This window comes from Chelonia mydas, chromosome 2 (genome assembly GCF_015237465.2).
Source record: "Chelonia mydas isolate rCheMyd1 chromosome 2, rCheMyd1.pri.v2, whole genome shotgun sequence".
Taxonomy (NCBI): domain Eukaryota; kingdom Metazoa; phylum Chordata; order Testudines; family Cheloniidae; genus Chelonia; species Chelonia mydas.
Genome location: NC_057850.1, coordinates 139,779,623 through 139,789,995, shown reverse-complemented (window position 1 = coordinate 139,789,995; position 10,373 = coordinate 139,779,623). Strand labels below are relative to the sequence as shown.

At 45.0% G+C, this 10,373-nt stretch overlaps 1 protein-coding gene across 3 annotated transcripts in view; it reads left to right on the top strand.

Moving 5' to 3' along the window:
• The first annotated feature begins 5,947 nt into the window (after positions 1-5,947).
• The window catches only part of ADCY2 (adenylate cyclase 2), a 432,450-nt gene continuing 428,024 nt past the window's right edge, over positions 5,948-10,373 (top strand). Inside the window, exon 1 of one of the 3 annotated variants that reach the window (XM_043540281.1) lies at positions 5,948-6,895. In XM_043540281.1, coding sequence (XP_043396216.1) covers positions 6,671-6,895 — 225 coding nt within the window. In that variant the 5' untranslated portion in view covers positions 5,948-6,670. The remainder of the gene's footprint in view (positions 6,896-10,373) is intronic. The other 2 variants (XR_006288776.1, XM_037893358.2) reach the window with 2 other exon arrangements.

The window sequence follows — 10,373 nt, the reverse complement described above, 5'->3', positions numbered from 1 at the left end:
GGAAGTGTTTCCTAAAGGTCAGTATCAGCTCTTCCCTGTGGCAGTTGGATTGTACTGCTAGCAGTTCTCTGACCCTTGCCTTAAACAATCAGTATCTCTCTCCATTAAACAGGAGATCTTCAGCCCTCTTTCTGGAGCTGGGGATGTATCCCAGGCCTCTTTGCCATGGAGTAATCTGTCTTTCTCTCCTTCACGCAGGAGTTCCCCTCAGTTCTCTTTCTTGAGCTGGGGTTTGTGTCTCCAGGCTCTTGTCTTAGCTTAGGAAGTTGCAAAGCTTTTGCCAGCTCCCTTCAGCTGAACACTCTTCCCAGTTAGTCTTCCAAATTGGGTTCACCAGACCACCCTTCCCCTGTTAGCGTCTGTCTGTCTGCAGTGACAGATGAGGCAGCCTTTATGCTGCTTCCCTTCTCCCAACTCTTTCCGCATTGGCTGGGTGAAAGGGGAGCCTGGCCTTCCCTTCTCTGCAAGGTTTCAGGCCCTGAAAGGTACAGTCTCCAGATCCCTTCCCCAATCACCATTCATTCCAGGACCCTGAGGTCTCTCTATATATATCTGTTGGACCTTTCCGAACCCTTAAAGGGCCAAGTCAGATGGTGGGTTGGGGTTGACCACTAGGCCTCACTGCCCTCAATGGCAGACTACCCTGTCACAGATGGTTCATAGAGTATTCTTAAAGGAGCAAAATGGAGTACATGGCCCTGAAATTGAACATGATGCAGACAACACAGCAGTGGCGTAACTAGAATAGGAAAACTGGCTGGGCCTTGGCTTTCAGGTGGGCAGACAATGACAGGGGTGCCATTTCCCCCCACAGATGGGGAATACGGTTTTGTGAGTTCCGGGGCCAGGACAAGTGGGGATCCGTCCCAACCCCTTCCGCCTGCAATCCCCTCTCTGCGGTCCTGCTGGGGAAATGGGGTCAAGGCGTGGGGGCTTGCCCCATCCCCCCGCCTGGCACTCCTGCCAGGGAGTGGGGTTGGGACACAGGGGATGGCCCACTCCGCCCGCCCAGAACTTCTGCCAGGGAGCGGGGTCGGGGTGTGGGGCAAGTGCCTTAAATTGGCGAAACAAAGTGGTGTGGATGGAGTTCTCTTTGATATAGTTCAATCACTGCATTTAGAGTGAACAAACTGATGTGATCTAACATCCCTGTATACCCACGGCCTAAATCAAGAGTGGCTTCTGCTCCGTATGCTCTAAAACTAGCTGTTCCAAAAAGCAATTACTTCAAGTGTCAATAAATTGTTTCTCTGAACTTTGTTCTCTTGTGCTGTTCGACCAGTTTATGCGTGGGTAGTTGAGGCCCCTCACATTATTATAATTTTTGTTAGATTTTGCTACCTCTTTGATCTTTTTCAACATTGTGCTCTCAAATGCCTTTTCTGAATGCAGAGGTTGGAAGTATAGCCTTACTAATATATTTACATTCTTACAGCTTGAACCTGTATCCATATAGAGTCAACTGTGTAGTCCCCTTCATGCAGAATTTTTAATTTGTTAGACTCTATGAAATCCTTTAGATACAGAGCTACCTCCGCATCTGTTTTTTCTGCATAGTTTGCACCCAGACATTACAATACCCAGTATTTGTCACTCTACTATGTATAATACCTATTATTACCAAAGTCCTTGTACATTGCAAGGCACTATTATTGACCTATTTTTGCTTTTGAAATTCTTGAAATATTTGAATATAAAGAGTTATAAATTTTTATTAGATGCCAGTTTCCATGGACTGTGTCAGGCTACAGTGCAAGAACATATTTCTCAGACCCACTTATTATTGTGTGTTTATTATGAAAAAAAATAATAAAATAGTAACAGAAATAAACAAAAACAGTGTTTCATGACAGTTATAGGTGGTGCAGGTAGCAATGCCCATAGCTAAGGCTGCAGTCACTTTCCATTATAAGATCCCATTTTCAGTTGTTTGCTTATAACTTAGTAAAATTTAAATTGCTGGGGCTGAAATTTCCCATGTCAGCTGTCTGCCTAAGACTGAATTTTGGGGGGGAAAGTTTCAGCTAAAATGGTTGTACCACTTCTGAGAATAAAGTTAGAGAGAAAAATATGTTGTTTTGCTCAGATTAGAAAAAATCTTGCAATGGTTTTATCAAGAAGTTCTACTGCTCCCATGGTTTGAGGCAGAGACTTGAAATTTGGCAGCAGGGATTATCTCCCTGGTGACAGGGAGGTACCTTGTGATATCCCTGTGTAAATCTGCCCAAAATTGGTCAAGAAAACAAAAACCTCAGTTTGCACATGCTTAGTAGAGACTTAAGAGGTTGACAGATAATTTTTCTGCAGATTCCATCCCCTCATTGGTCTTAGTGCTGACCAGACTGCACCCACCATCCCACAGAATATCTGAGCATGCTCCATCCCAGAGCTACAGGGGCTGAGCAGAACTTTCCCTGCAGTTGCGTCTCCTGTCTGACAGGGACTACTGGGGTGCTGGTCCAGGAATTCATAGAATCATAGAGTTAGAAGGAACTGCAGAGGTCATCCAGTCTAACTGCCTGCCAAGATGCAGGATTTCATAGAATCATAGAATATTAGGGTTGGAAGAGACCTCAGGAGGTCATCTAGTCCAATCCCCTGCTCAAAGCAGGACCAACACCCATTAACTCATCCCAGCTGGGGCTTTGTCAAGCCGGGCCTTAAAAACCTTTGATTTGTTGTGTCTAAACCATCCAAGACAGGTGGTTAATTGAGAGCAGGGAGACTGTCTTATGTGTTCTCAATTCTCCCTTAGCTATCACCCAGGCAGCAAGGAAAAGGAAGTTTATCTCCTTGTCTGGAATGCCCAGGCAGAGAAATTGTTGGCAGGGAAGAGATGCAGAGCAGCAGGGGACAGGTGCAGCAGGTATAGGAGCCTGTGGTGGGAGAGGGAGAAGAAAAGGAGCCAGAAAAGGGTGCAGGAGCCAGGGATGGGAGAAGACAGGAGCAGAGGAGGGAGGGGGAGAGAAGCAGGGCAGAAACCAGAGTGGGGAGGACAGGAGTAGGGGGAAAGAGGCAGGAATTAGGCAGGGGAAATGGAGAGGAGGCAGGGAGATAGCAGCAGGGTGAGGAGAGGGGTAGGATCCAGGGAGAGGGGGACAGGAACAGATGTGGGGGACAGGAGCCAGAGGAGTAGAAGCAGAAAGTGGGGGATGGGGGTGGGCAGTGATTGTATAAACAGGAGCTGGGAAGGGGGAATAGGAGTAGAAGGGGACAGGGATGCCTGGGGACACAGGAGCATACAAGTCTGTAGTCACTACAATATCCTGCCTATAACAGGGTGGCTTGCCTGTTAAAGGCTACAGGCCTAGGGCCAGCCAACCCTAGTTACGCAAGAGACACACCTGAGCAGGGATTAACTGATTACCCTGTAAAGAGCAGCAGGAAGCTGCAGAGATGGGATAAACTCAGGGAGACCAGGGTGAAGTACAGAGGCTTCTGGGAGCAAGTAAGCTCCTACTGAAAAAGCTGGGATTTAGGAGTGAGACAACAGGCAAGCAAGACTATAAGTGGGAAAGACCTAGGAGTGGGTAAATGGATGGACTTGATAAGACTTGATTTTGAAATATTCTGTCAATAAAACCCAACCCCAAGTAGGAGTGGCATTGTACTTTGTGTGGAGTTTATTTAAGGAGCCGCTTGAAGGGAGAAAACGGAGGTAGGCTGCCTGTAGAGCAACCTTAAGCCTGAAGGGGGTTCTGAGAAGGCTGTTTGCCCTATGACACTCTCTATAGAACCTGGAACTGAATCTATTATTCCTAAGTCTCAATGTTCCTTTGCTGTCTAGCAAATAGCTGTGAAACCCACTGGCAAAGTACACGTCTCCATTCCCCTCTAGTAGCATGTCCACAGAGAAGACAGCTTCTACAACTATCAGTTACTCCCTTTGATCCTTTCTCATCTTGCAATTCCCGACTCATTTACCTCATACCTTCCAACTTCTGCAAAATATGAAGCAGGGATCCTACACACAACAGCCTCCTTCACTACATAACCCTCATTCAGCTCCAGAGTAGCTCCAACCTCTGTACTGAGTGAGGTAGGGGTCCTGTGGAAAAAACAGCTTGTGATCATGAATGCATCATAATGAATATGCACAAGATGGTCAATTAAGTCTGCAAAATTGCATGAAATTAGTATAATGAGGAACTAGTTGGTCCAATCATTCAAATTGCTCTGGATCAGACTAGACACAAATGACCTCATTGCCATAATAGTAAAATTGTTTTGTGGAATGTACCCCAGGGCCACATTTTCTCCTCTGATGAAATGTGGTATGATTTAATTGGGGATTGGTCCTGCTTTGAGCAGGAGGTTGGACTAGATGACCTCCTGAGGTCCCTTCCAACCCTGATATTCTACGATTCTATTCTATGATTCCATGGTAGAAAGTAGTGAAAACCCCACTAAAATTAATCAGAATCATTTGGGGGAGAGCATATGCAAACCAACATCATCCCTCCCACCCTTTCCTCCAATCAGATGGACATGATCTAGCCCTTACAAATATGTTAAAATATATCAGAGCCACATAAACTATATTGGATGGTGACAGTAATTCTATATACATGTGCAGGGACTGCCATCCTTTGTACAGTTCCTACTGTACTGTAGATGCTAACTGAATCACATAACTACTACAATAAATACATTATACAGAAATATTTTAGGGCGCATTATGTATCAGCAACAGACCACCCTGTGGACCAAGTGGCATGAGTGTTACTGACATTTGCTATTAGAGTGTGATAATAAAGTTAATGTGTCAAAGTGTTCACTGCAACTGGAGCTACTGGAGCTGCTGCACTTTTAGCTCAGGGAGTAGCTACTTTATAAAGTCAACTTTATTACCTCGAATTCCGGTGCCTTACATTATTATTGCATGAATAGGCAGGTATCAGATTTTTACTCTGTACGTGTATGCCACGGCCTTCTACTGTAGTATTATGTTGGACCTTATATGCTGCTGTTCTCCACGTCCTTCTGAAAAAGAAAACAGAGGACAGTCTAAATGTATTCAGAAAAATCCACACATTTATACATGTGGACAGAGCTCGAATTGAGAGAGGGGTGAATGCGAGGTAGTACCTCGATGTCTTCCCTTTCCTTGATGTTCTTATATGTACTGCATATATGGTAGGCACTGGCAGTGACACCAATCGTAAGTATGTTGAAACATAGTAAATCAGTCTATCAAGTAGTCCTTAGAGTTTTCAAGGTCTGTGTTTGTACCTTTGTAGTCATGTTTGTACCTTTCATCCAAGACTAATAACGGGCTTTTTCATGATGTCCGCTCTTCTTATTTTTAATTTTAATCTATTTTAAAACTGACTTAAAAGTCATGTGATCTGTTTCCCGAAGAGCATGTGTATGATAGAAGCATTAATAGAGATGCACAACTAAAATTATGATTCAATTTCCTATTTTGTTAGGATTAGCCAAGACTTCCAACAAAAGAAAGACGGTTAAATTACAAAGATAAAATGTCAGTGACTTCATTGCCCTAATTAAATTCTTACTGTGATAAAAATGAAGACATGATTTAAAAGAGACGAGTCAATCTTCAGAAAAGCAACTCAGTGAAACAAATCTGCCCTCCCCCCTATTTAGGAATCATTTTAAGGCAATTTTTAAAGTATCTCCCTCTTGTGCTGAGCGAGCCTGCGAGATTTTGCAGTGCGTGCAGGAGTTAGTCAATTTAAAATATTCTTGTGACAAGTGTCACAACGTGGGGGGTTGTGAAGAGTCCAAAAGGTATAACTCCCCTTCCCTTCTTGCAGGAGTGGAGACACGGGGGGGGGGGGGGGGGGGGAGGGGGAGATTTTTCTGATCAACGCTGCACTTTGCCCAACACTGTGACACGGCTCTGTGTCTTGCGTTGTCTCTTTCGCCTTCAGCATCTCCTCTTCCCCGCAGCTCTCCTCCGCCTTTCTCAGTTATATTTTACGGGAAGGACAAATTCAAACACAACGCTGACTGAAGTGAATCTGTTCTGCCTTCTCTCTTAAGGATGCTAATGAGGTACCCTCGGGGACGCACAATCTCCACTGCTGAGGGTGAGGACTGAGTGGGAGCCTGAACTCATTCACACATTCGCCAACTCTCTCTACACAGAACCCTGGCCTGAGCCGACGTTTTAACTGTCCCCAGCCTCCTCTCTCCCCTTTGCCCCTTGCACTGCGGGCTAGCAATCTTTGCAGAGAGGGGCGGGGAGGGCGAAGGGCGAACGTACTGGGAGGGAGGCGAAGCCGCTGCGGGAGAGCAGATGCGCTAGTCCTTTGGGGAGCCCGCCGCCCGAAGGCGAGGAACCCTGCCCTGGAGCTGGGGCGGCGGGAGAGGAGCAGCCCCTGCCTGTGCCGGGGCTGGTGGGAGCGGGGCGGGAGCGCACGGCCAGCCTCGGGGCCCCCCACGACGCCTGCTGCGGGCACCGCCCCTCCGCGAGGAGGAGCTGCTCCGCCACCCCTGCTCAGGCGGAGCCGGGCAGGGCATGTGCACCGGGGGTGGTGCCTGCTGCTGCTGAGCCACACCGAGCTGCGAGCCAAGCGGCGGCCGGCGCACCATGCTGCTCCTCTCGGTGGCCAGCGCAGGGCTGCGCCCCGCTCCCGAGCCCGCCCGCCCGCCGCCGCGGCGCTGAGGGGGACCTGCTTCGGCCGGGCACTGGGCCGCTCGGATGTGGCAAGAAGCGATGATGAGGCGGCGCCGCTATTTGCTGGAGCGGGCAGAGCAGGCGGCCGACGGGGGCTGCGGGGTGAGCGGCGAGCAGCCCCGCTCCCGGGACTGGCTCTACGAGTCCTACTACTGCATGAGCCAGCAGCACCCGCTCCTCGTCTTCCTGCTGCTCATCGTGATGGGCGCCTGCCTGGCGCTGCTCGCCGTCTTCTTCGCTTCGGGGCTGGTAAGCGACCTGCTCCCGCTCCTGCCCTTCTCCTTCCCCTTCCCCACGGCTGCCCGGCAGGCCCCCTCCCCTCCCAGTGCCCTGCCTCCCTGCGGGTCCTTGTTATCTAACTTGGTGGCCGCGTTCCGCTCTGCGGAGCAGCGAAGGCGGCAGATGCGGTGCTAAAGAAAGTTGCGTTGACCAGGGGTGTTGCGGTCCAGCAGCTCGGTGGGCAGAGGTCCGGGGCTCGTTTGGCTCCCCACAGCCCTTCCCCCGCCGCAAACTTCGCTGCTTCTTGTTGTGGTCTTAAAACGAGTTCGAGCAGCGGCAGTCAGAAGTCTGGGCTCCTATTTAATGGATCTAAAGCTGCTTCGACAAAACACCGAGTTTAATTCGCTTAATTCATTGGCTCTGCTTTCTTCCCACTGGCAGATTAGCCGTACTGATCTTCATTTAGTGGCAGGGTTTAAATCTGCAAAAACCTTTAGTCCCCAGCAGCATTTTAAAACAACCCATTTTATGGCATTGAAGAAAGGCAGTGGAGCTTTTTCCTCTTCTTTGTAGTCACAACGTTTTCAGAGACTGACCCAGTTTCTAGACAGAGGTTCTGCTGCAGAGTGAAGCCTTTAATTTTTAGGAGAATGAAAGTTTCTTGTGCTGGCTACCCTTCCTGCATGCTAACTGCAGAGCTTCCAGGAGCTGAGAAATAAAATGTCACAACAGCAGATCTCAATCTTACCAGTTGATGATTTCACTCAAAAATCGGGGGATTTGTGCCCTTGAATTGAAGAGAAAGGAAAAGCTGTAGAGGGCAGTAAAATTCCTAGTCCTTATGGTGTCTTTCCACATTTAATGTTCAGGTTGTCACAATGTATACTAAGCAACAGTGCTTTCAGATTTTAAATAAAAGAATGGGAATTTCTGGTTTTCAGTTTGAATGTTTTGTCTGAATGGTCTATTAAAATGTATTGGCTGTGGTTAGCCTCCAAGAGAGAATGAAGTTGAACATATTTGTATCTCCTCTATTACAAGCTCAAGAAGGATATTGCATATTTAAACAATTGGTGAACCCTGTAGGCACTTTTTTCCTTACCTACTAGGTGCAAACACCAGCATTCATGGCATCTGAAGACTTCTCTCTTGACAACTGGTGCAAAGTGTTTTTGGGGGGCTCAGACTAGGTAAAGAAGCACAATGCAGTCTGGTGTTGTTTGTTTTAAGGTCAGGTTCCCAAGCTGTCAAATGGAGGATAGATACAAAACAATAGGAACATAAAACTAGTAGCAGCAGAAGTAGCTAGTGGTCCAGCAGGCTAGTGCACTAGTGTTTCACTTCAGGAACCCTGTGTTCAAACCACAGATTAAATTGATGATCTCATTCTAGTTTGTTAAAGACATTTTTGCACGGTTAAATGTGCTTAACAATCAGTGCTCAAGAGACCCAGGACTGGAGAAGCAGGTGTCTGTGTTGGATGCCAACATTGAGATGTGCTTGCATAGCTAAGAGTGCAGAGTACCTGCCTGGTGGTTGCTTGGGTTAAGACAGTACCACCAGGACCTCACAGTCATTATCACTACAAAAAAAATTTAAATAAAAACCAGCATTCATTTCTCTGATTCACTGTGTAATTCACAACTTGTTATAACAGGTTGTACATGCTCCGTTTCATAACTCAATTTCTGAAGTAAATCTTTACAATAGTGGTGTAACAGCACATCTAAACTGAAAGACTATTGAGAGTTATGGAAACAGAGCTGTATAAGTTGGCAAAGTCTTGCCACGAGTTACAACCTCAGAAACACTCAGAATTTTATAGTTCAGTCTGTCGCTGGAATTCCAGACATACCACAGAGAAAAAAAACCCTGCTTTTAGAATTTTTTTCTAATGTTTCATTTTCTGGTGGTTGACAATGAAGAGTGAGTGAGGATAGAAAAAGGATTCTTTTTTGAAGTTTTCAGTTGTGAGATGGAAGTGATTTCATTTTCAAGACGGAGTGAAAGTTTGCCATTGGAGACTGCAGCCACTGGATATTGGACAAAATTCTTTGGATCATTGCCTAGATTTCCACCTAAAAATGTCTTCTTAGAATAATCTTGCCTTGATTTATTCACAGCCAAGGAATTTTTTGAAGGTTTAAATCTGTTTCTCTTATATCTGATTTAGAATTTACATCCTCCTTCCCTAGCTTTAGGACCATAATCATTTTTTGCAGATAGCAAGATGAAGGGTCTGGGCAATTATATATAAAGTTATTCATATCTGATCTGGAAAAGCCATTCTGGAATACTACCAGCTCTGACTTTATTTTGCACATACAGTATGTGGTGGTTTTGTGTACAATATTTAATTAGGTCAGACAGTAAAAGAGTAGAAATGAAGTCATCTTTCAGTCCAAGGCAATACTATTTCTAAACAGTTATGTATCATGTTTTGAAATTAAGGAAAATCTTTAACAGTCACACCTTTAGGTTTCTTATTATGCAGTTAAAATTCTTTCAGAATAATCTTAAATGCATTGTGAAAACAAATTCCAGTTTGACATTTCACAACATACTTGATTCATTTTCTTATTTTTACTTCCGATTTGAGAAGTGAACTCTAGAATCAGTCATCTGTTAGGTAAAGGGAAGAACACAGATTATTAAGTATTTTTATATTTCAGGCTTTCCCTAAGAAAATTTCAGCCTGACAGTCATAAGATGACTACCTTTTTTGCTTTTATTTAGTATTTGTATTTGTTTTGTTAAAATAGATTGCCATGCCTAATTGATTGCTGATATATTCCATGTATGTCTCAGGCTTCATCGTTCTTTTTTGATAATACATTCTCAACTATTTCCAAAATATGGCTAGCCTTACAGGGAAATGTTGCACTTAGTCATTTATTTTGTCACAATACCAGTTATAAGATGAAAAATTCATAGAAGCTTTACCAGAATTATGTTAAAGAAGCTGGTTTGAATTTCAAATTGCCATTTGAAATCTAATTCTGTTAACTATGCAGTACACAGATTTTTATTTTAATGGTTTCTTTGGAGATTGTGTTCTATATCATAAGAATACAGTGTTTTTAACCTTTGAAACTAAAGTTTAGAACCTCTTACATATTAAATATACAATTCCTGGGATAGTGGTGGATGAACAGTCAAAGCTAGAAGCTCTAAATGATACTGTACGTTTTCTTCCTGCTCTGTGTCAGCCTTTTAAATGTCCTTCTATCACATAGCTCCTTTTGCTTCTCTGCACTTGACATAAAATATATAATAAATCAAACACTGGGGAAACAGGTCAGGCTTCCATCTTTGGCAGCTGCTTGAAAAGTTGGAGAGCAAATTCCTTATTCCCAGATCCATAAGAGCCTTCCAGTACTAAGAAAGCAGTGCCAGATGTCAGTGTTATTTTCAGTAGCTACTTACTTTCTTGTTGCTTCCGTGTTCCATATATATGGAGCAGGAGGAACCCATTTCCCCCCCTCCTTTTTAGTATAAAAAAACTACT